The sequence below is a fragment of the Paralichthys olivaceus genome, chromosome 2, assembly GCF_024713975.1.
Source record: "Paralichthys olivaceus isolate ysfri-2021 chromosome 2, ASM2471397v2, whole genome shotgun sequence".
NCBI classification, from domain to species: domain Eukaryota; kingdom Metazoa; phylum Chordata; class Actinopteri; order Pleuronectiformes; family Paralichthyidae; genus Paralichthys; species Paralichthys olivaceus.
In genome coordinates, this window is record NC_091094.1 from 25,756,139 (window position 1) to 25,782,243 (window position 26,105).

Below are 26,105 nucleotides of genomic sequence, written 5' to 3' on the forward strand. Positions count from 1 at the left end.
CATCTCTGGACGCTATCGTGTGCAGGTATCACACTGTCATCTGCCTTTAGACTCTTCTGTCTCTCCTCATCTTGTTTCAACACCCCCCTCTCATCCTTTCCTCACGTCTTTCTTTACCTGCTCTATAAATAGCTCTGCATACCTCTACTGTGTCTATACCCCTCTGAATGTTTTCCCTGGGGAAGCCGAGCGGGCCTCTGCAGCAGTATAGCCTGCGATTCACTCCTCTTCCCCTTGGGAAATGATGAGCCTCGCTGGCCCTGAGCATCTTCCACCCTCCATCATGCAGCAACAACACGGTGCCTTGCAGGGATGTGTGAAGGGTCCCGTGCCCCAGCTCAGGAGCACCTGCTAAAATAAGATACAGGGTGCTGCGCTCCAGCTGCAGTGGCCACTATTAACCGAATCACCTCGTCACCAAGGAGCAAACACTCCACTGCCCTCTCTCTCTGACCTAATCTTGGGATTTTGGAAAGGTCTAAAGCGGGGAGCGTTTTTATCTATTTTTTATTTATCTGTAATATTTTTGCAGGAAAAGTGCTGTCTCCAGTGCATTTTGTGCTGATATAATAGAAAAAGTAGCGCAGTGCCGTGCTTCATTTCCATAAGAATTTTTTGGATGCTCTGCCGCTGATGATGATGTGTGCTGCTGTGTCTGCGGTGTAAAAATACTTGTAGGTTACAGACGCAGCAGATATATGTTTGATTGCAATGGATTGCCCCATTTTTTGGATTTTGGTATTTGTTCAGCTATTCACACCTTCAGTGATTTATCCTTTTAAATATAAATCCCTGATTGAAAAAGTTTGTCAGGTCACTGAAGCTGATCAGGCGATAAACACGCACACATACACACGTATGTATACCCAAAACTAATTTGCATTTTCCAAAAGACTTAACCTCCTAATTAGACAATGCATTTACTCTATAGAAGAACAAAATGATGATATACAACTGTGTGTTTCACATCGGTATCACTGTGTTCCCGACTGGAGGTCACCCCATGCTGAAAATCTGTGTGGGGGGGTTACAAAACGCTAACCAATGAGTCTGAGCCTCCCCCATCTCTGACAGAAACCTGCAGTAGCGAGGGAGAGCGAGAGCTGGGCTGACCGGGAAGCATTACCTACTAGATGTGGTGTAGGGTACTAGTACTGCTGTGACTAAAAACAACAATACATTTCTAACTCACCTCGCACTGCAAAATGTATATGCCTACTTTTTTTTTCCTAGTAAAACAGAACACCTTGACGTTGGTCATCCTCTATTTTTGTTTTTCTTCCGAGGTTTATCACCCGAATGCTCCTAAGTCGAGTTCAGAAGGTGGTGGTAATGCACCTAAAATTCGTTTGGCAACCACCATAAAAAAAAAATCTGAAGAAGAAGATATCGTAAGTTTCTATGAGATTCCAAATCTATGGAATCGCCGCTGTGAGATTGTTTCCTACAAATGGGATATGTGTGGTCTGACGTTCTGGCCAAATCATTCAGAGTGTGTGTTCTGAAGATCATAAAATCAAAAATCTGTTAAATCCGTCATTATGTCTGTGGTCTCCCGCATTTTTTAAATCCATCAAGAGTCTAAAGTCTAGTGTGCTGCAGCCCTAACTCATTACAATTCTGTGATGTGCTTGTTGTTTCCTGTAACACTGATCTGGCCAAAATCAACAAATCAAAAATGCATGAGACAGGTAATGATTTCATCAAAAAAGTATCAAGCATGTGACAGGGCCCTATTACTCTGGGATGATGATAGAAACAGTTTAGAACACCTCACCTCACATAGTCTTGAATTCCAGCTCTCAGTCTGCTGCTGGCCCTCAGGGGCCCCGCTGTGCTGCCTGGTCCCCTGTTGCTGCCTGTGGGGTTAGTCTGTGGTCTTTTATTTTCTTGATAAATGTCAAAGATTTGATTTGTTAGACTTTGTTTTTCAAAGAATTTTCCCAGAGCCACCGGACAGAGTAACAAAACAGCCGCTCAAGGATTTTCATTATTTTATTCGGAGACTTTGCCAAGGTTAATCACAGTCTTTCATTACGGAATGTGTTGTTTGCTGATTTTGTGTACGGATGTGTGCGTTCATATTTTCACATTTGCCTGGTAATGAAACAGCTGAGGTGCAAATACGTCGAATCATGTCCTCAATATTTGTCCCGTGTTTGGTGTGAGAGCTTTTTATCAAGTGGTTGCTAACCCGTCTCTTCTGTCAGGCCAAAGCTGGAGCGACAGGAAATGATTAATGGTCGAGGACAGAAGCAGAAAGAAAGTTTGTATTTATATTTTTGGCTTTTCTCCGGGATAAAAACTTTAAAAACTACTTGAAACCATTTAATCATAAGTTGAAAATTAATTAAAAGAAAATGTTTCTTAATTTATCTTTTGAAACATGATACGAGACTCTTCCTGTACACAGTTTTTCATCGGACATTACGTGAGAGAGCCGACTCAAATCTTTTTCTGTAGAAATGCGTTTACAAAGGTTTTAGGTATTGTGCATTAACGTGTTAATTAACATGCTCTTAAGATGTTGCTGGTTGAATTTGAGCTAAAACCATGGCTCGCTGTTTACCCTGTTTCCATTTCTTATGCTAACATCATAATTAACGGACAGATAGGAAAGTGCTTTCAACCTTTTCATCTCACTCTGCCAGTAAAAAAAATTATAGATTTATGTAACTATTCCTTTATCAATGCTTGTGTATTTCAACCCTGCCTCCTATGAATTATTTTTTCTATCCTGCAACTCCTAGATCATACCTGCGGAATATTTTTACTAACTCCACCGAGGACATTATCTTTTGTCTGCATTTGTTTGTCTGTCTATTAGTGAGCAGGATCACACAAAAACTACAGGGTGGATTACAATGAAACTTGGTGGAAGGATGCTGTACAGGTCAGAAAAGAACCCAATAAAATGAAGTGCGGCTTCGGATCACGGTGTGGATCATGGATATTGTTTTACTCTTACTTTAGCATTGTGAGATGGTGTTTTTCAAAGTTTTCATTGATTTCTCAGGGAATAATTCATGGATCTTGAGGAAAAAAATTCACGACTGTTTGGGGGACTGATATGTATGAGTGTGTGCAATTAGGTGCAAATCCAAATGAAAATCTAGATCAAATGAATTCAAATGTGGCTTCATAAAGGGGCCAGTGAGTCTTGGAGGAGGTATGCTCTCTGCGGAGTTTTTAAACTACTGAAGATATGTTGTTATATTTTACATATTGGATGTGGCACAAACAAGTTGATACTGAATGTATAATCAAAACTTGAATGGAGGGTTGTGACAATTTCGTGTGTATTTTTAAAATACTATTGTTATGTAGCAGGATTATGCTAAAACTACTGGATGAATTACAATGACACTTGGTTTTGATATGAGTGAGGAAAGAACCCATCACATTTTGGTGTGGGTCTGGATCAATGAATTGTTGTTTCACACAGGATTAATTTAATCTATGGCGGTAGCGGGTTGTACATGCATTAGCATGAGGCAAATAACAATGTAGCAACGAAGCAAAACATCACGTTTAATGTCATTATTAGAAGTGTAAAAAAATGATTTGGTTCAATAGCCTTGGCGAAGGTACGAAGAAGATTCCAAAAAATAATAGTATGCCATTGGTTATGTTCTGCTCTCTTATTTTCTTTGGCTAAGTTTTCAAATTCAAATTCATTCTTGTATCGGCTGCCACCCTTTGATTGTGAATCATATTATCGCTGTGATGTCAGAAAAATGAATATGGAAAAACATAGATACTTTGTTTTCACCCGGATATGCTAAAATGTGTGTATGCTCATGTCTCTCTCTCTCTCTCTGTGTGTGTGTATGTGCTTCTGGCTGGTTACTGCTGTTTTCAGTTGTTGGCTCTGTTTACCACTTTAAACCTCCAAAATCGCATTCCCTGCACTCACCATACAAACACAGCCCAGTTCAGAAGGAGAAGATGAAAAGTGGAAAACAAAGTGCTTTTTTGGAGAAAGTGTCTGCGTCACTGTGTCATAATAAGTCTCAGCAGTCTTCTCCCTCCATCCGTCTGCGCTGCTTTTCTCTGCACCAAGGACAAAATGCTTACACCACAATGGAGGTGCGGAGAGAGAAGAAGGGCCTCTGGGGAATAAAACTTTAGGGAGAGTTTGGAAAAAGATGAGAGGAGGAGGAGAAGGAGGAGGGAAGAAGGTGAGTGTAGGTGTAGTGGTAATGAGATGAAGCTTTAATGATCCCTACGGGGAAAATAGGCCACTGCTGCAACAAATACGTAGAGGATACAGCAAGACTGAAAGAAAGATGTTACCATCCGTGTGCATCATCACTGACTACCAGCACAATTTTAGCTTGACATTTTAAAGTGTAACGTCACTACTATTTGATGGCTGAAATAAAATTAAAAAAACCCTTTCCAACACACACACATACAACAAACCGATTTATTTGCTAAAGCTAAGTTATCTTAGTTGTCTAGTTATTAGTGACAACTCCTTTCCGGTTGCCGATGCCATGGTCGTCACACGACATTTCAACAGCCAGGGCTAAAACCGTGTTGGAGGAGCGGTGTGTGTCTATGTGTGAGACAGCCGGGGCATGTCTCTGAGGGTAGACAATGTTAGCATTTACGTTTCTACATACATTTAAAAATGAGTGCAACTTTTGGGATTCACCTCACGAATGGTCGCTGGAGGTGGATATATATATTAACTAAGATGACAAAAGTCCCATAATCCTTTCACGGGCACTGACAAACTATATGATTAAAATGGACTTAGAAGTAAAGTTCCTCCATGCACACACACATTCATACAGTGCATTCATACAGTGCATTAATACACAGCGCTTTTTCTATCACACACTTCATATACTATCGCTACAACCATCAGGCAGAATTTGGGGTTCACTATCTTGCCCGAGGACATGCAGTTTTGAGGTGCTGGGGATCGAACCCGGTCCCAACCTTCTGGTTAGTGGACAACCCTCTCTATCTCCTGAGCCACAGCTGCCACCAAACTATTGCATTTTGTCATTTTAACTTGAAGAAGTCGTTGCTTGTTGCCTGTAACAGTGCAAAGACTTGCTGAAATGGAGACTTTTAATTGACTGTAGGTGTGAGTGTGAATGTTGGCTGCTGACCATTTGCTCATGTGCATCCAGACCATTGTACAATGGTCTGATGTTTATGATGTTTATGAGGTTGATGATCAGCCTTTTTTTTTTTACATTATTTACGGCTGCCAGGAGACACAAACTCTTGACACGGCTGCATGTCTGTGTCCTACTGATCGTCTCATCCTGCCAACAGCAACTAAAATGATCGCAGTCCCCTAAATATGCCTGTTGTTGTTCATCACGATCCATGAATTACTCTCAAATCAACAAAAATGTTCCAAAATGCCGTCACAAACTTAAAGATAGTGACAAAAAAATTCTGGATCACACCTAACAAACACACAAAATGACGGAACCTCCGAGGCTGATGGTTGTCGTACTGAGATTAGCGATGTGTAGAGTTGAGTATTTTGTGAATAAATGTATCAGAGCTCTCGTTTTCTCTTTCACAGACACACATATGCTGAATGTGAATGATAATCACTGCAGAGAAAATAGTGATCGGTGAAAAAGAGGATCAGTGAACTTAACTTAACGTGTAAGAAAGGAACAGCTCCTGAATATGCGGACTGCTTTACTTTTATGAGGACGTTTGTTTCAAAGATGTGCATTGTGTTGCATGAACTATGTGAATTTTGTTTAATCTTGTACAGCTATTTTAATCAAACACACTTGTTTATTTTTTTATATGCTTTCCTTAAACCCCCTTTACATTGCATTAAACATTAATACCATTACAACTGCACTTATATTGTCCTAGATTGTTTATTCATACACTAGTTATAAGTGCTTCACAGAATAAGTTTCTTTAGATACATTACTAAACACTGTCTCTGCTATAACATTGTAATGTGTCATATATAAACTGTTCACATATGTTGAACTGGGGTAAAATAAATGAACCTGGTTTACAGTATAAATGTTTGCTATGAAGTGTAAGTAGCTGGCACACAGTGTAGTGACATATGTCGCACAAATATGTTTGGGTACGTATTGGGTTCGATCCCAGCTCCTAGTGTCGCTCTCATGTGAAAGACACACAACTCCGTTCACTAGCCTGTGAAATGAAAGGGATTACTGGCTGAGTAAACTTTGCAAATATCAGTTCAGAGTCTGTTTTCACTCACGCACTGTTTACATCTTTATAAAGACAAACCAGGCTTTTAACTGTGTGTAGCTGCAATGGCAATCCAATTTCCTTCTACAGAGATACGCCTCTGCCGTTGGCTGATCCCCACCAGGTTGGTGAATTAAAAAACAGCAACATCAATTTTAGTATATTATTAATATGTGGTTACACATCTAATGATATGATCAGCGCCTCAGCTACCACTGATGGGCAATACAGTCTTATTCTCTTTGATATTTGTGGAGTCTGGGTATTACATGACATGAAGTGGAGTTCGCATTTAATAATTACATACACCCATTGGTTTTTAAGTGTCATAATGATACATATTTAAATTCAAAGTTGCCATGTGTTGTTTTATTTTTTCAATAAAATAAAAAAATCAATCTATAGTACCTAACAAACATATTAATCACAAAAGATTTGCAAATCTTTTTTAAAATTTGGATCCAACATACATTTATCTTTGCTTTCTAGCAGACTTACAATGGCTCACTAACTCTTCAGGGCAACTTAAGCAGAGAGCACAATTTGTACAGTGATTTAAAAATGTATTGTATAATTCACAAGAAATTAAAATGAGTTTTGGGAAATTTAGAATTGAATTAATATTGTGTTTATGAAATCGCAGCCACAGATCTGGAAATATTCTTTGTAGAGTTTGAACACATTTTTTTTCTTATTTCCAGATTAATGGTATCTTCTAGGAGGTGACGTTGTTATTTTCCAAAATAAAAATCTTACTTTTCAGACATTGTCATGCAGCGCAGTCATGCCTGAGGAAATGTGATCACGCCTGTCTTACTTGATGGTTTGATCTGAAAGTGCTCGGAGAGACTTGCTTTAATCCCCTGCCACGCCTGTGCACTTGAGTGTCCTTGTGTTGCTGCATTAACACAATTCACTAACTCTGCCCCCCCTTCTCTTCTGTGTGCTCACGGGCGCCAAATTAACAATTTGAGAATCAAAGAAGTCGTTGAACATCTTTAATTCTACTCTACTCCACCTTTCATTTCATAGGCTCGACTGAGGTCAGCACACCTCCTTTAAACCTGTCACTGGTCACCATCAGTATCACTGAAAAGGAGAACGAGGAATTGTGGGGGGGTGCGGTACCACTGATGATAAAAACAATTATTTCTGTCATTTTGTATTAGTCTGTTTCCACAATAAATTAGCAAAGGCTGAGAACATTTTCCTTATTTCTTTTTTTTAAAGGGTTAGCATGTGGATTTGTTCTCGTAAGTGGGGAGCGAGGAATTGGCCGTTAGAACTGTAGAGCAAATGCAAAATAAATCTAGAAAGGATAGAAGATGGCTGTGTGTGTGTGTGTGTGTGACAGAGAGAGTGAGAGGCTTTGGTGTTTCGGCGGAGCTCCTCTCATCTGCGTGAAGGCTTTTATCGTCTCCTCTGGTCGCAGCGCTGATGAGGAGCTTTACAGGCGGCGTGAGAAGAGACGAGAAGAAGAAGCTTGTTAGAGACAGGAGGTGTTGATGAGATAATTACACCACTGTCATAGTCCCTGTCTCGCCCAAGAACTGTACCATTAGTGTGCCTGTGTGTTGTGTGCATATATGTCAGCTTTATCACAAAGCATGTGAGGGTGTGTGTCTGTCAGGTGCATGTCTGTCAGTGTAAGATGCTTTTCCAGAAAACGGTACTTTGCACATTGTGATTGCTATGACATGCGTGTATGTATGTATGTATACTATGTATGTGTGTGCTCCTGGGTGTGTGTTTAGACCCTTGGTGTAGAATAATGGCTGCACTTTGTTCCTTTCAAATGTATGGCCGTGTCTCTTCGGGTGGAAATGAGGTTTAGAGCATCTGCTCTGCCATTTCCCTATACTTCTCTCCATCTGTGGGTGTGTTTTCATTTTTAAAAGCGATGTTCTCGTCTGTATGGAGTCACTGCAGCTGCTGCAGACTAACTCCACTTCCTCCAAGACAGCCCATAATTCTTCAATGTTGACTTCAGACACATACGCTCACCCACTCCCTCTCTCAGCCAGCCCAGCCCACCGCTGGAGAAAGAGAGTGTGTTTGTGCACGTGTCACTGCTTTTCAAACGAATTGGCTGATTTGATACGTTGATGCCAGGCCGCAGGCGTTCACACACCTCCTCACCTACTGGCCAGATTGAGTCGCAGGGCGAGGGGGGCCGGGGGCTAGAAGTAATGGTGAAGGAAAGTTGACCACCGCCCTGGGAAATATGCCGCAAGTCTCTGAGTGAGCGAAAACAAGTCCTCAAGTTGGCGGACAGCTTTTTCATTTGGCACTCTCCAAGATGTGGAGGAGTGTGGGGCAGCGAGGGTGAGAGAGAAATTGGTGGAGGTGCTGGGGACACGGGGAGGGCTGGTGTTGGTGGTTTGTGCTTCTGTTATGAACAGAATGCTGTGAATCGGGAACAAACTCAATTTCAAGCCCAGTGTCCTCGAGGAGAAGCACATGGTCCCTCCACCTCCACCGCCAAATAAAGACCCTTAACCTCTTCACTGCTGCATGCTATTTTCGTTGAAGCCCTGTTGCCGCTCCCTGTCACTCCAGGGCCACGTGTTTTCAAGGAGTCGTGTAGGTCAGTAAGAACAGTGACAAACCAGGCCTTGTTGCACTCCATCTCTCTTGTGAGGTCATCGTGAGACACTTTTTTAGCCCACCGTCATGACGGAACCTGAAAATGAGGCTGGAGAGGTCAGCTACTAGAGTCCGTCCCATGACGGTGGGCAGAGAGAAGGAGAACTGCTCCTCTTTTTGTTTTCCTGCATGTAAGATGGGTGGTGGGTAAAGAGCTAATTACTCCCTGTCCTCTGTTTTATTCACAGGTCCTGTGACAATAAAGTAAAGCCCCAGGCATTCCACTAAACCCTATCACTTGTATACAAGTCATAATTTAGACAACTGGAGCAAATTACATAATTTCCACCACCTTCAAAGATGGGTTCCTCATTTGAGTGGAGATTAAATTAATACCGGTGGGAATGGCTGTAGAATCATCACATGGTTTACTGTGACAAGAACACACCACCTCACATGTCTTCAGATTCGGGGAGGAGATATATTTGTCCTTTTTTTCCCATCCTTTAATAATAACAGGATAGCAGAGCAAAATTCCCTGGGTGTGTTGAAGAATTATTAAATCCACTTGCGCCAGTACACTGCTTTCATTATGTCACTTTGGTGGGCTGATGAAGAGCACTCAGAAGAGTGTAATTGGCGGCATCCATTTGTGACCTTGGCTACAGCGCGATGGGCCACTGCATCATCAATACGAGACGACGGGATGTCAGCGCCCTGAGGGAGGGAGAGGCAGAGAGAAGGCTGGGAGATAGGGGGAGGGATGAGAGGATGGTGGCACTGCCATCTGTCTGTGTGTTCTGACCCACTGGCCTCCTCAGCGGCCCAATGCCCAAATTAGGGGAAGTGACACACCGGCTAATTGCAACACGTGAGCGTTTGTGTTTGTGTGTGAAGCAACAGTCAAATTGCACAGAGAAGATCACAAGGCTCCACTTGGCAAGATTTGTGTGGAAAAAATACCCCTATCTTATTAGCCTAAATCATGAAGTGGAGCTGCAGCATTCAAGAGTACTCCATCCCCATTACAACGTTTTACTAGGGCTGCTCCCTGGAAGTCAAAGATTCAAATCATCAGTTGGGGCTCCTCAGTCGACTGAGATTCTTCAAGTTGAGCCTTTTTTTGTTTTTGTCATTTCAGTCCCTAGAAGTAGCTGCAGAGGAAGTACTTCCACGCTGCTCTCTGGGGTAAAATCATTCCACTACGTTAAGTCGTCCTGTTTGGTGAAAATGTCTACGACAGGTACATGTAGCTGCAGACCTGGACCCAGGGTGAGTCAGAGGAGGTCCATTCAGACTGCAAAATACTATCTGCTTAGAAGGAGTGAATTTAGAGTTCACAGCAACTTAGTACATAATAAGCATAGTTAGCATGCAGTTGCTTGGAGGGATACCTTGGCTCGTTTGATATATTATGTGAACTTTCTTATACCTGCTGGACACCAATCAAATACCTAGAAGATCAATAAAACATCGCTTGACAAATCTTTGGATATACATATTGAATGGTCGATGTGACTGACAACAGCCGTAAATTATACACACATCCTACAACGTATTTGCATCAGTGGGTTATTGCTGTTGATACTTCTTGAGCTACAGGAAAGTAACAAATTAACACCTAAGAGAAAAAGACAGAACAACCCAAAATAGCATCAACCAGCACAGTTTAGTGTTGAACTAACCCAGATTAATCTTAACTCTTCTGTGTGTTTCTGTATTTGTTGGTAAATACGAGCGTCCTGTGTGCAGGGTATGTCACGTTACAAGAGCTCTTGCAGTTGGAGTTCATTATTTTCAGAATGTCTGACATCTGCCACAGAAGAGATAAACTGTCTGGAATAGTTACAATGAGGTGATGATCAAAATGAGTGAGTCAGCCCACACCGGCATTTTTAATTACTGTGGCTAATTAGAGCTCTTTGCAGGAAGACGTTGGGCAGAGCTGAGCTTATTAAAGTCACCAATGCAAGCAGTTAAATCTATATCAATTTGAATCTATATATTTACATTGAATCAACATTGTGTTTGCTGTGATTGGTTCAGAACTTGCAATAACTGGCTTAATATGGAATGACTCCCTAATTTGATTTTTATCAGGTTAAAATACAGTATGTAGTTGATGACCAAAACGAATGGCATCCCCACAAGGCCTATGTGTCCTTTGTAGTTTGGGCTAATTAGCAATGCTATACTTATGTAATTAACATGGCATACATGAAGAATTAGCTTAGTTTGCAACCAGATAAGTAAGTGTTAAAAAAAACTGAAAGAAATATGGTTATTACATGCAGCTCTAATTAGAGCATGACGTTGGCTTGCAACTGCTTGCTAATCCATGAGGCCAAACAATTTTCTATGCCAATGATTTATAATAATAATGTATCAAGTGGTCTATAGTTTTTCTACTCCCTGGTTGCAAAGAAGTATTACTTGAGCATTAAAATAATAACAAAGTTGTTAATTGTGCTGCCCAAAAGGCACAATAAAAGTTAACTGAAAAGTCAGGCAGGAGTGAAAACACTTGTGTAAGAGTTATTTGGTTGTGTACAAACTGTTTTCATCTGCCAGATCCCAGAATTCACTTGTCAAACTGTGTGGGTGGTTCTTTTTTTTGGTTTGGTATTTGTTTTTAGTTTTTTTGAGCTAGAATAGTTATCAACTATTGACAAGAGGAAACCCTCATAATTTCCTTTATGCCATGGGACAAAGCAACATCTACCCAGCAGTTCAGAACAGCTAATGTCAACATTTCTTGAACTTTTAGTTTGCAATGTTGGCTAAGAGCGAGGCTTAAACGCGCCTGGGTGCTGATATGAAATCTCATCAGTATTTGTAAAACATATCTCAGCGTGAACGTGGCCAGCTGAGAGGAAGGAGGCCAGGCCGTGCAGTTCACTTCCTGCTTCAAGGCAAAAACTGTTGCTTCAACATGCACAAGAGACAGGGAGAGAGCAAGTGTCAGACAGAAAGATGAAGGTAAGGGGCTAAGAAGTGTGAAGTGTTTTGTTAAACTCATTCTAATGTGATGAACATCACTTGGCTGCCTGACAAGCAGCCCTGGGGCGGAGATCATAATAAGTGTTGAAGGGAAGAGACACATATTGTACATACACACACACACACACACACACACACACACATGCAAACACCTGTTTGAGTCGAGGATTTGGCCACTGCCAGTAGGCAGAATTACTGTTTCTTTAAGTTCTTTCTCCGTCCTTTCTTGTACTGTCCTGTCACTCATCCAAACAGGATGTGAACTAAATTCTAGATGCTCTCATAGTTAATGGAAGGATGCACGCTGGTGCATACAGAATGAAAAGAGCTCAAGGCGCTGTAGATACGTACTTCTGTGTCAATTAAAGTTGTTACAACCTAAGTTACAATGTGCTCCTATCACAGAGCATTATGGATCTAAATACACAGAGAAGTAAGAACACATGGGGATAGAGGGAAATAACAAAAAGTTTCAGCTAATTAGGTTTGTCTATATGTTGCTAGCTAACATCTTTGCTGTCCAGTGTCCATATTGGCTGTTTGGGTCAAATGATGAGAAGACTAATTTTAGTTTACATTCACACAAAGTCTATGTTTACCATAAAACATTCATTTCAATTAAATTAAGTCTAATAGCGCCGATTCAAAACAGACAAAAAATTTATAAAAATAAAATGTAGAAAAAGTTGGTATAAGGGAGAAGACAAATGACACATGAGAAGAAGGAAATCTTGAATTGTGGTTGATTGACACATGATGACTTCAAATTAAAGGCATTTGTGTCTTGACTCTGATCCGTCATATTCACATCAACAGTTAATAGGATAGTTCACAGTGACTTGCAGCTGAGATCATATTAACTACACGCATCGACCTGGTATTGCAGTACCTCCAGAAACAGTGCACCCTCACAGTAGATGACGGTAATGCACCTTGACGTTGGTTGCCACCTGCCAACCGAACAAAGAAGAAGAAGAAGAATTTGACACTGCACATTTAACTGTAAACCTTTTGTTTCCTGTTCTATTCTGAGCCTGGACCACTGAGCTCTTAGGGTCATGGTGACATCACACACTGTGATGACACCTGGCTCAGCATTGCTGTGACGAAAGTCCCGCCTCATCAGTCACACCTATCAGACTGTGTGTGTGTGTGTGTGTGTGTGTGTGTGTGTGTGTGTGTGTGTGTGTGTGTGTGCGTGTGTGTGTGTGTGTGTGAATGCGCACACAGAGGATGGTGATGAGGGACGGGACGGATGGGCGAGAATGGAAAAATAATCATCACTTACCCCTGTTGTTGTTTTGTTCTTTCTCTACAGTGAATCTACTTGACACCACGACCATCACAGGAGACTGGGGCTGGCTAACGTATCCCTCGCACGGGGTAAGGCTTTACAATCCGCAATTAACAAAATGTCCACTGAGGAATTTATCACTGATCCGAAGTTTCACAGAGTAATGCAGTAAATATTCTTATATGTGCAGCTTCCAAAACTCTTCTGTCTGTGTAATGCAGAAACTGTTCATCAGCTTTACACTTGTATGTGAGTTGTGAATTTACCAAGAAATCACAGTGTAGAGTTTGGTGTGACACATAATACTTTCTACATTAATACAAATGTAATAAACAGGTGACCAGTGCTGTGTAGCACACAAAGTGTGTGTGTGTGTGTGTGTGTGTGTGCTGGCGCAGAGGGACTGACCCATGACAGGTGCTGATTTCTTTGACGGCAACAACTGATTCACTTCCTGTTTAGCAAGTTGTCTTTAAAGTAAAAGCACAATGTTTGTTTTGTTGCTGTAATGCTTTATATCGAGATGACTTACAGAGCCTTTATTTTGAAAAGTTGTGAACTCAGGTCTGAAGATTGAGTTGGTTGCTTAGCAGACCTCTGAAATAGCAGATGTATGAAAAAATAACAGAAGTTAAGTCTGTAATCAAGGTTAATATAAACTATACACGTGAAGAGTAATAAAGGACTTTCAGTTAACACTCTTCACTACAGACTGTTTATAAAAAGCTCTGCAAATAAATAATAAAAATTGACAGTATATCGTGGAACTGTTTGAGGAGGACTCTCTAATCACAAGGAATCATTCTGAAGTAACTCTGAAGCTTTAACACAGGACAAGAGAAAAGGCAATGTTGCACTAGTTGATCAAATTTAGATGTCAAATCACCACTGAATCAACATCTAGTCAGCATCAGAGTGTTCCTGTAATGTAATCCTCATTGTACCTCTGTGAAATCCCAACAGTGAGAATTTCCACCACAAAGCGAAACCTGCCGCAAAGCTTCTCCTATTTTTATCTCATCTGAAGGAATGTGAGGCAGTGATTTTCCAGTTGAGGGGGAGCCTGTGCTTATTAAACGAGCCCTGGCTCTTACACCGTCGACACAGGCTAATTACATGTTTGTCAGTTGCAGCCAAACAGCGACATGCAATGCTCGCCTAATTCCAACACGATCTCCGACCACCATATATTGGCAACAAGGTGTGTATCACAGGAGGGGGGACTTCTAGCCCTCCCAGGGGGTGGGAGATGAGAGGGGGGAGGTGGACGGGAGGGGGAGAAAGATGAAAGCGGAAAACGAGGTGACGGCGGGGGCAAGGCGTCGCTACATTAGCATATTGTAATGCCACATGATGATGCCTCGGGTGATGAATTAGGACTCCAGCCGTGATCTTTATAGCAGCGAGATGCCACAGCCATCCCAGACTCCCCCAGCTGTCAGTGCAGTGGTAGAAACATTTAACTCACCTCCAGCCAACAGAAGGAGGCGTGATTGAACGGCGGCCAGGAGGAACAGATGGATTGTCTTTCAAGTCCAGAGAAAAGGGTGAAAGAATTGTATTTGAGTTTTGAGCGAAATGACTCCTTCTGGGTAAAATCTGCGTGAGAAGTGAATCTGCTTCATCCTGACAGTCCCGTGCTCTAACATCTAGATTACATACACTCAGCCCGCGGTGTTTCATTTAATTGGTTCAATATGCCAGAAATATTCACTCCTAATTTGACGAGAGATTGTTTTTTTTTCTCTCGGAGCTCTAGCAGATGAAATGTTAGTTTGAATTCAGTGCAGGAGCTCAGCTTTGTGGCCCATGTGCATCTTTGGTCTACGAGGAAGAATTGCGAGCTACTTAGCTACTGAAGCTGTGCCTGAAATCACAGTTTTCATTGCCCCCACCTCCTCAGAACAGCCTGATTTTAGTTGTTTTAATTACCTCAGTGAACTTTTTCAGACTCTGTTGAGAACTGTGGTGCATCAGCATTTCTTTGAACTCCATTTAAAATGGCAAATCCCTCTATCGCCTACTGTGAAAGCTGCTACTGCTGTGTGCGAAAGGAAAACTCAAACCAGACAAGTCATTACATTACATTACATTTCATTTAGCTGATGCTTTTATCCAAAGCGACTTACAATAAGTGAGCTCGTTCCACCATTTAGGAGCCAGAACAACAAACAGTCGTGATTTTGTTGAGTGGGTAGTTTGCAGTGAGGCAGCAGCAAGCGCATTGGCAGATGCAGAGCGGGAGTGGAGGGGCTGGTGTGTAAGGTTTAACCATGTCCTGGATGTAGACTGGGCCCGATCTGTTTACTGCACGCTACGCAAGTACCAGTGTTTTGAAAATGATACGGGCAGCCACTGGTAACCAGTGAAGGGAGCAGGAGTAGTGTGAGTGAACTAAGGTAGGTTAAAGTCGAGCCGCTGCATTCTGGATGAGCTGCAGCGATCGGATAGCACCAGCAGGTAAACTAGCCAGGAGGGCGTTGCAGTAGTTTTGGCGTGAGATGACTAGGGCCTGGACCAGAGCCTGGACCAGAGCCTGGACCAGAGCCTGGACCAGAACTTGTGCCGCCTTCTGAGTGAGAAGGGGGACGTATTCTCCTGATGTTGTGCAGCATGTATCTACACGAGCGGGTTGTTGCAGTAATGTTGGCAGTAAGGGAGAGTTGACTTTTGAGTTTCAGACTACAACAGTGTCATAGTACAATTACAAAAATGTGTGATATAATTATAATTGAATTGATATTTAGTGCCTTTTTGCAAATAGGGGGTTGGCTGTGGCTCATGAGTTACAGCGATCTCCGACTCTGACAGTCCGCCTGAACCCCAGAAACTGGTTGAGTTGGTGTCTGAATGTGTGCAGCACTCTTATCTAAATTCCTTTTAATTGTTAAGCACAATTTAACTTAAATAGTTTTATAATTAAAGTGTAATTACAACAATTCGCATAAGTTGAAAATTAATTAATTGTTTTATTAGATAAAAAGAAAGAAAGAATTCTTTGGGTTTCCCTTTAATATTATAATATCACTTAACCTATTGTAAGACTTAGCAAAATATCCAGGACATGTGAATGCTTTTTCGATAGCTTAATAGCACTGAATAAAGATTTGAAATGTATATGCCAACTTTCTGAGACAGGGGTTCTAAGAGTGGGAGGCGGCCTAACCAGGGGGCTCCAAACTGTGTCAGTGAATGGAAGTGGAAATATATTACATTAGTTTCAAAAGGAGATCATGTTGAAGATCAGAAATGTGATGGTGCAGAGTTGAATTGTATGAGTGTCTATGGCATCAAACAACATAATAATATAGGCATCTAGAAATTGAACGAAACTAAGGAAGCAAACAAAATCAAGTTCACAGAGTTTATTTAAGTACATCAAATAAATTACATCTTAGTTTTCATGTTATGTAATCTGCAGGATACACTATAGTCTGTCCCACGCTGCCTCTTAAAGGGAATTAACTTGAGTAATAATTTATCAAAAAGGATTCAATGATAAACTTAGAAAGTGATGCAATATGTTTGAACATAAAGTTTTGATGTTGTAACTGTAAAATATTCAGGGATGTTTAGGGGGACATGGTTTATTGAGATAAGAAGTTGAAAAGCACCAAACAGTTACATAAGGTTTTTGTACATTTGGGCTTGAAGGGAAAATGCTAAATACTGAAACCGTGTCAGTAAATTGCCTGAGATCAGCAGCCTCCTCTGTCACGTCGAGATCAAAAACTCAGTGTATATTCTACTTCTGTACGGCTCACTCAGCAGTGCAGTGTACTGCTCGCACACAGAATTAGGATTTCTTGCATTGTGGCCACTGACAGTCACAGAGTGTGTTTTGACATTCATCTGTGTGTGGTTGTGTATATTGTGTTTGACAGAGAGAACTTGGCTCACTTGGTGTGAGTAAGTCACAACACTGCTCTCCTCCAAGGTTTGATTTACTCAGAGAACTAAGTGTCGCAGGAGACTGGAAATGTTCTGCTCTTGATAATGAGCCATTCAGAATTATTCTTCAGCAAAGCTATCAGAGCAGCTGCAGCAGTAGTTGACTGCTACAGGTCTGCTGCTTCTGCTGCTGCCTTCAGTTTGTCTAAGCCACACTGACTAGAAACCAGAGAGGTACCTTAGTCCGAGGGTTTGAACACACTTGTTTTTGCACTGCTGCAGAACTGCTGAATTAAAATGTGTCTGTAAAAAACCTGTGTATACGTGACATTTACAATAAATGATCATCAGGATATTAAGGGGACATAAACCCAACTCAGCCAAACCTAAAACAGGTTCAGTTGTCTTTTTAGTGCAGAGTCAATTTACAGGATTAAGTTTAAATTAGAGGCATTGCTACAATAGTAAATAATTGTAAACCATTATTTTACATCCCTACAGGTTTGTCCAGTGTGTTAAGCACGTGTTAAATTACATTCTATGTTGTATTAAAATGTGTTTAAATATAACTTGACGTGTGCAGAAACCACCAGTAAACCCACACACCACTGTCAGGATGAAGTTCTATTTAATTTGGCTGAATCAGACTTCATTCATTTTGGGCCACTGGGGAGGAGTGGAACAATGCATAAACACAACATTGACATTATCACTGTAAAACATTTATACAACAGTAGTTACTTTAGCTCAGTTTTTGTCTCCACCAACTCCTGAGGGAAATCTGGCTCTTAAGATGCTAAATGCTCTACTACAGTCACTATCTGTGTCTCAATCCAGCAGCTGCATCCTTTGGAGGACCCGGTCTATGCATCCGCCAACAGCTGCGTAAACGGCTTCAGCCGAATCACAATTGAGACGGTCTGGTCTTCCTATTGCATCACAAGCTTGTCCCGCACTCGTCTAGTAACATCTTCCAGTTGATTAAAAACGTTGAAAAGATGTTTTAAAAAAAAACATGTGTACCGTTAGCTGCTTGGTTGATTCTTAAAAATAAATTGGTGTTGGGCTTGGGAAGGATCCACCCAGTGGTCACATTTGTTGGCCACATTTGGAGGAGCATCCCAGTCTAGTAACACTGATGTGATAATTGGTCTACAAATGCAGCTTCTGACGGATGCGGCCCCCGAATTCAGACACAGGCACTGGCTGTGTGTTTCCCTCAGACTTTTTGCTCATGACAATTCTATTTAAAAGAATCTCTCAAAATGACCACTTTATTCTTGAAATCTCCTCTTTTTCCATTTAAATGTCCTTAGTACTCTGTACAACGCTGAACATTTGATCTATTGTAAAATATATATATATTGATGAGTGCACATTCAATTTAGGCTGATCACTGATCAATTTGATCATTCACGGCTTGTGAGCATTACATTGAGATAGACTTGTGAGTGACATGCAAGATGCCTGAGACACATTGTGTGTTTGTTAAGTGAGACACAGAGAAAAAAAAAAGCCACTGCTGGGACCTTGTGGGCTCTTTGATTAATGGGTATTTTGACAGTTTCTAACTCTCTCACACTCTTTTTTTCTCTCACTTTCCACAAACCCATTCACAGATTCAACACACATGCGTATAAGGTCATATTTCCTCCGTCCTGACAGTTTGCAGTGTTATGAATGTGCAATGCTAGCAGCATCAGTTTTCTAGCAGCCCTCTGCTCTGGGCAGGAGCAGCTCTTTGATGGTCTTAGGTCGAGAAAATGCAACCGCTGTGGAAGGGAAAGATTTCTGCCACCTGACGATTATCTCACAAAAAGCCTTTATTGATGCTGAGATTGACTTTTGCGTGTGCCGTCACGCTGTGTTTGGTTTCACAAAGCGGCTGAGAAGTTTGGATTCTGTAATATCATGCGAAATGTAGTGTTCCATAAATACTTATGAAGCCTGGCTCTGCTGTTATCCCGCACGTCAGGTAATGTTATTTCTACACTGAGGTATTGTTGAGGAGGAGCCACACATGTCACTGTGAGCGAGCGAGCGAGCGAGGCAAAGGTGAGAGGGAGAGAGAAAGAAACAGATAGAGAGGTTGCCCACAGGGAATACAAGAGGAATAAGTGTCAAGTCTACACTGGAGGAAGATGGATTAAAATAGTGAGAGTGTAGTTTCCTGAATGAGAAGTCATCTCAGAACAGAAGGAATGCTGGGACGGGAGCAGATATTTCCACTGGGGATGTGTGTCTCCGTCTCTGAGGCAGATACAATGCACATCTCTATTCAGTGCCGACAATCATATACAGATATAATACGATGAATGTGTGATTAAAAATCATCGAATGTGATCCAAAAGAATTCAGACGGTTTGATTTGATTTCCTTGACATTTTTACTTTGCACATTCGTTTCTGTAGCACTGCAGCTCAGTAAACACTTAGCCCTTTCACAAACGGACCTCTTCGCAAGTCCTTTGTAGTGCAAATTAAAAAGTTTCTGACCAATTATAAAATCCATTCAAGCCCTGCCTTAACTCAGTCCTTTTCCCCTCCTCTCTGTTTCCAGTAACACATTAGAAACCTCAGACGTTTATCAGTTTAAACAATTTAAGTACGCTCAGGATTACAAATGATTCATAGCGCCATGTAACTACTGCCAGTAGACGGATGTGCCCTTTCTGTGATTTAACTACCTACAGAGTGTATCTCTGTCTGCCTGTCTTATCTCATAATACCATGCATCTTGTAAAAGAAAACAACGTACTTACAATATATACTAGCACGTTGAAAGGAGAGAAAGAGAGAGAGACAGCACCAAGGTGTGAGTTTGTGCTCCTAGAAAGATATTGAGGGAGGGAGGGAAAATGATGGAGAGATAAAGAGAGGGAAGTCTATTTTTTAGCACTGTTACAGCCAGATTAAAAGGTTTCCAGGAAAATAAAGAAAGTATAAAGTTTTTCAGCTTGCACTACTGTTCAATCAATTGAGTATTTAAGTGTGTTTGTGTGTTTGTGTGTGTGTGTGTGTGTGTGTGTGAGTAAGGTCTTCATTAGTACCATGACCTCTCCCTTTTTGCAAGCCTCGTTTAGATGACATCATGACGGATCACGTCTTCGACTCCAGGGGCTTCTTTCCATCCAATTTATTCAGGCAATGGTTAGGCCGTGGGCTGTCCCAGGAGCATCTTTCTCTGTTTTTCTCTCTCTTACTCTGTCTACACACACACCCACACACACACACACACACACAATTCCTCTCCAAGCTTGTCAGATAGGGCAGGAAGACTTCATTATCCTCCAGTCCGATCTGTGTTGGCCATGACAGGTTCATCCACCGGCCACCCCAAAATCGATAAAGCTGACAGTAATGTGTGTGTGTGTGTGTGTGTGTGTGTGTGTGTGATGATTAACGTTGTCCGTGGAAGCCATGATGTGGATGAGCAAGCGATGAGCTGAAGTGTCAAAAGCCCACAGTCTGTTGCCATTACTAACTATTTCTGCAACTCCTTGTTACCTCTCTCACTCTCTCACACACACACACATTTTTGGGCATACTGTGACAGTAGCTTCCACTGCAGGTTCATAAAGATGGGTTCTATCTGGCGGCTGAACGGGCCACAATCTAGGGGGCAGCAGCTCCAGTGTAGTAAACAGTAAAGCAGTAATATTTATATTTATTACACAGTACTATATGGTAATATATGAACAGAAAGGCTGACCTACAGTAGCCTGTAGCTTATTGACCTAAATTGCAGTTATTTAACTTAAGTTTCACGACCACAACTCACAATATCAGACATCTTTGCCAACATTAAATACAATAATAATATTATTGTGATTTTTATAGAAAGTTGGGATAATTTTTTTCAAATTCAGAGTGCAACTATCGTCAGTAATTGTGAATTCCATCACATAATCATGACTTTAATAATCATAATTAAGTCTTAGTCCTCACCAATTAATTCCCTATTCACATCAACATCATTGCATGACTACAGCACTATCCCCACAGATATAAAAAATAAAAGGATCTGTGCCGCAGTGTTGGCTACAGTGTTAATCTGTGGGTGCTATCATGCTGACTTGCCACACTCAGGGCTAATTACGATATCAAATCAAACTAATTACTTGTCTGAACGTGGTGGAAAGTTCTGTGGGTTTTTGTACCTGTGTGAACTCAAAAATGTGTTCATAAAATTAAAGTTGAAGCAGGAAATCCAAAATGGCAGACTTCCTTCCCGGTGTGGAACAAAAATGCATTATATCCTGATTTTCATAAATATTCAAGTATCTTAAACGGACAGTAGAATAAAAAGACACAAATTATTTCTGAAATCAAATTTTAACATTCGAACATATATATTTATTAAAAAAAAACACAGCAACAGGGCCATCAAGTTACAAAATGAATCATGGGTGTGTTAGTAAGGATGTTACAAAGCCTATAGTTGTGCACATGAATACAAGTCTGATGCCTGTACTTAATTCAGTCTTGTCAAATCGTTATCTGGCTCATCTCTGTCACATCTTGCTATCATCCATCGTTTTGTAATTATTTCTCTTGATATCTGTCTCGTCAGATTACTTGAGACATAATCTGATGCAGACATTATCTCAGAGGGTGTTTACTCTCCTTTACCACTCAAAACTGATTTTCTTTTCTTATCATTCCTAAAAAAACTCTGATTCATGTTTTATAAGGAGAGGATATATTTTAAGGTATTGGGGAAAAGATACATCTAATAACTAATAACACTGATTGCAAGCAGCTTTTAACTTTTTGACCTAAAGAGTTATTTTTATGCTCATAAAGTTCTGAATTCTCAAGATCACATTATATATTCGAATGTCTTCTTTGAATATGCCCAACAACATTTTGGTGACATGGTCTTCACCACTTTGCTTGCTTTTCTGCTGTTATCAGCAGCACCAACCCCCACGTCTGATTACACATTTCCGTAACACGCCTTCAGCTCCTCTTTGAACTTCCTCAGTCGCCTTCTCGATGACTGTCCGGTGAAGTGTAATGGGCCGTACAAGCTCCCATGAGACAGCGGCATGGCCGACGCAGCCCAGCTGCCACTGGCTGATGGTGATAAACACGCCAGGTGAAGGGGAAGATGCGCTGCAGGTGCTGGATCACCAGAGGGTCTCAGTATTGCATCTGTAAGAGCCATAACGGTGTGTGTGTGTGTGTGTGTGTGTGTGTGTAGAGATGGACCATCTTGATTTTGAAAGATCTCGTGCCAAATCTTCCCCGGAGGACACTGAAGCCTGCATGATCCAGGTTTCTTGATCAGTGCTCGGTGAGGAAACTGCCTGAGTGTTGGGAGGTTTGAGGCAGACAGACCACCTCAGCCTCGTCTGCGTTTGAGAGACAGCTCCATTCTGCTGTCAGCTGTAACAGGCGCGGCAGGGGTGATCTGTTTGGAATGAAATGATCTGAAATGGGCATCCAGTGAGCAGCTGTCTCCCTTCTTTGTTGCTTCTTTTAGAGACCTTTGGGCTGCAGGTACAGTTTGTGAAGGTTCCCCTGTATTCACATTTTGTTCTTATTTTTGCTTCCTTTTTTTATTGCATTCCTCTCACAATTCAGTTTGTGGTGCCAGTTTCAAGGCAGGGCGTACAAACAGTACAAATGCTCAGACATGTCACAGTGAAGAGCTCATCTGGTTGCTCTTGTCTGTTCAGTGTATAGATTTAGCTTTTCTGTTTCTTAGTAGCACTTAAATGATTGGTCATCTGATCCTGACGTGACAGAACAACCCACCAATCTGTCAGGCATGAAAACAAGATGGAACCTTTGCTGAGCATTTCCTTGAGACTGCATTTGCCTTTATCGTCATTGACACAAATGTATTCAGACTGTAAATCACTAGCTGAACAACCAGCAATGTGACAGAGTTAAGTACTGATGGTATATTTTTGATAGCCTACTGTATAATGATATGTGCCCTGAAGGGGATTTCAGGTATTTATCAACCTAGGCCCTATGGTGATAAATGTGAGTGTGTAAATGAACAGTACTTGAGTTTTTATTTGTTGAGAAAAAGCACTGTGAGTAGACATTTCATGGACTGTCGCAGTTGCCCCATAAGATTATATTGTAGCCACTGCCGCCACGTCACAGCTGCCAGTGCAGTCAGTAGAGGAGCTCTCACCTTCACTCGTCCGATTGAGTTTCATTTTAAACAATGCAGACAAAACATATATGTTTCCAAGTATGAAAACACTCAGGACCAGTCACATCAAGAGTGTATCCAGTAACTTTTTTCTTCTTTATTTAAATTTGAGTTTTAGTTGCATGCCATCTAATGAATGAAATTATTCATTGTATATTTGTCATGAATTAATCTCTTAAAGTGATAAAGCAAATATAAATGAACATAACAATTAGCCTCAATGCCATCAGTGACAAGGCACACAGCCTGTTTCATGTAAAATCCCAGTCACATATACGTACCACATATGTTACAAGTTCACAAGTGTACAGTACTTTATGGACAGTCCTTATCGTAAACACAAGAGAAGAGTCAATACATACAACTCAATCATTGTATGTATTGAGTAAGGGGGAGCCCCCCCCATCCCCTACAGCCCAGCAGGCACTACCAACAGATTGACGAACAATGAACCTGCACAGAGAAGAACCTGCATATGTACAGACCTGTTTTTCCTATGCTGGCTGTGTCATCTTAACAGGGAGCTTTACTAACACACAGCAACTACCAAACATGAAAGGGCCTGCCCTGAAAGCAGAATACCATAGTGTCAAATTGATAATAAGTCAAGAATGAACTTTTGAAGTAAGTTATTTTCATCTACATATTTGTCTGAGTTATTCTACTGTGTTTTATTGGCTTTATATAGTGTAAACCCTGATTTAACTAACAGACAAATGAGAGTAAGGTCTTCATAATAAACCTTTTACGTCACAACTGGAATTGGAGCATAAACTGCCACTTAGTCACTAAACAAATCGGCAAGCTCAGTGTGAAATTAACCCACTGCATAACAGCTAATGTCGCCTTTACATCCCAACATCCCATCAAGCTGTAAAATGCTCACGTGCTCAGCTGGTGCAACAGTCTACTGATGTTGGAGAGGTTATTCCAGACTCTGCACACTGGAGCTGAAACTGTTAATTTAATGGATCCAGATCAATGTACAGACTGTCATCTCTTAATAAGGCAGGTGGATAATGTGAATACAAGAAACTCTTTGAAAGCAAAGTCGAACAGGACGTTCCCCAAATGTTTTGGGCTCACGGTGCTGCAGGCCTGGAGAGGTGGACAGAGGCCATGAACACTCACAGCATCTCTGTTGTTAACACAGTTAACCCATAAAAGCATCCAACACACACGTAAAGTCCACTTTTACATTTATTGAAATGCCAGAATGAAATAAAAACATTTCATTATTGTCCTCCTCATTAGGATGTTTTCATCTCTTTCAACACAATGACGTTGTGCACACACACACACACATTGTCCAGTAAAAATTGCATCTCAGAATAGATAGCAATTACATCCTCTCTCTCACTGATCCCAGACCAGTGCAATTAACACTTCCATTCCAGAAAGGTTATCGCTGTCAAAGAGCCAACAGATAAACACACACACACACACACACACACACACACACACACACACAGGAGCCAAGTTATTAAGTCTGTTCTGGTAGTGTGGCTGATAGTATGAGAGGCAGAAAGGTGTTGTGGGCAGAGCCTGATATTTTCACTGAGTTAATATGCAGACCTGTTACTTCACATAGAGCCCAGAACTAAGCCTGGAAATGCCACCAGCGAACACCCACACACACACACACACACACGCACACTCTCTTTCTCTGTCGTCATCCTCTTCCTAACTCCGCCCTCTGTCTGAGTTCTTACAAAAGCCTCCATCAAACGTTCTGATCTTTCAAAGAGGACACCATCGTCTCGTCTTGACAGCTCTCCTGCTAAATCATGTGCTGTCTGCAGCTTTTACACTCCGTCAGAGGAGGAGTTAAAATCTGATCATTATCTAATGACATCTGCCAGGTAGTGCAAGTATTGAACTGATGTCCTCTTGTCCATACTGGTTTAAAGTATAAAGAATAATGTTGACCTCAGAAAACAGATCAGATAATAAAATATCATATTTGATACATGTTACTTTGTAAATAAACCTCACAACACTGGTATTCTGCTGCCCTTCAGTGTAAAATCTTGTGATTTCCAACATCCTGTCAAGTTCTCAGTTATTTTTTGATTGACTGTTGACGGTAATTAGTGAGGGACAGCAGCATGCTGTGACGTGGACTTTTTATTTAGTTTTATTTCCTGCTATATACTGCAAAACTGTAAAATAAAAAGGAGGAAAACATAATTTATAATATCACCACATTAAGTATTAGTTATATATTGTATTAGTGCAGAACTGTAGAAGATTTTCATCAATATGACAAATTCACCTTTTTTCTGAAAACTTTGTTATCGTGGCTTCATAACATGTTTAAAAGTTAAAGCCCAACTGATTCCCAGAAGCAGTGTACGTGATCTGTAGCCAACAGAGCTCTGCCCACATCCAACCAGAAGCTCAATGACAACAAACAAACAAACTAACAAATACCAAAACCTCTCATATGAAAGAGTCCACGCTGTGTTTCAGAGCAACACACTGCTCATTATTGGGTTGACAAAATAGGTTTTCCTTTTACAACCAAAGCCAAAATGAATTGTAGCAGCTCAAAGGCAGTAAATCAAAAGTTGTGTTAGATGATAAGATATATTTTTCCAGTGTTGACAATGCTGGAAGAGTTGTTTTTAACTTTAATCAGAGGACAAAGTCAGGACAGCAAACACTGTGTGGCTCGTGGGTCATTTGTGCCCCACTTTTCACTCAGCCCTGTCTTCTTAATGTTTATATGTATGCTGTATACTCGTGGCACTTGGACATGCCACGGGGCCACAGCAGCCAGAGACAAACCATTCGGGTTTTAGCATACTTTTATTAATTTTTAACACACGTCATTAAACATAAATTAAACTCAACTTAAAGAGTCCAGCATTTTCCGCTGGTGTCTGGCGAGAGCTTAGCGTCTCATGTGTCTCTGAGGCAGCTCATCTGCTGCTTTTAA

At 41.1% G+C, this 26,105-nt stretch overlaps 1 protein-coding gene across 4 annotated transcripts in view; it reads left to right on the plus strand.

Annotated features, from left to right (window-relative positions):
• The window catches only part of epha8 (eph receptor A8), a 107,870-nt gene that overhangs the window by 11,625 nt on the left and 70,140 nt on the right, over window positions 1–26,105 (plus strand). For all 4 annotated transcript variants that reach the window (XM_069513354.1, XM_020087139.2, XM_069513363.1 and 1 more), the window contains exon 2: window positions 13,124–13,188. In XM_069513354.1, coding sequence (XP_069369455.1) covers window positions 13,124–13,188 — 65 coding nt within the window. The remainder of the gene's footprint in view (window positions 1–13,123; window positions 13,189–26,105) is intronic.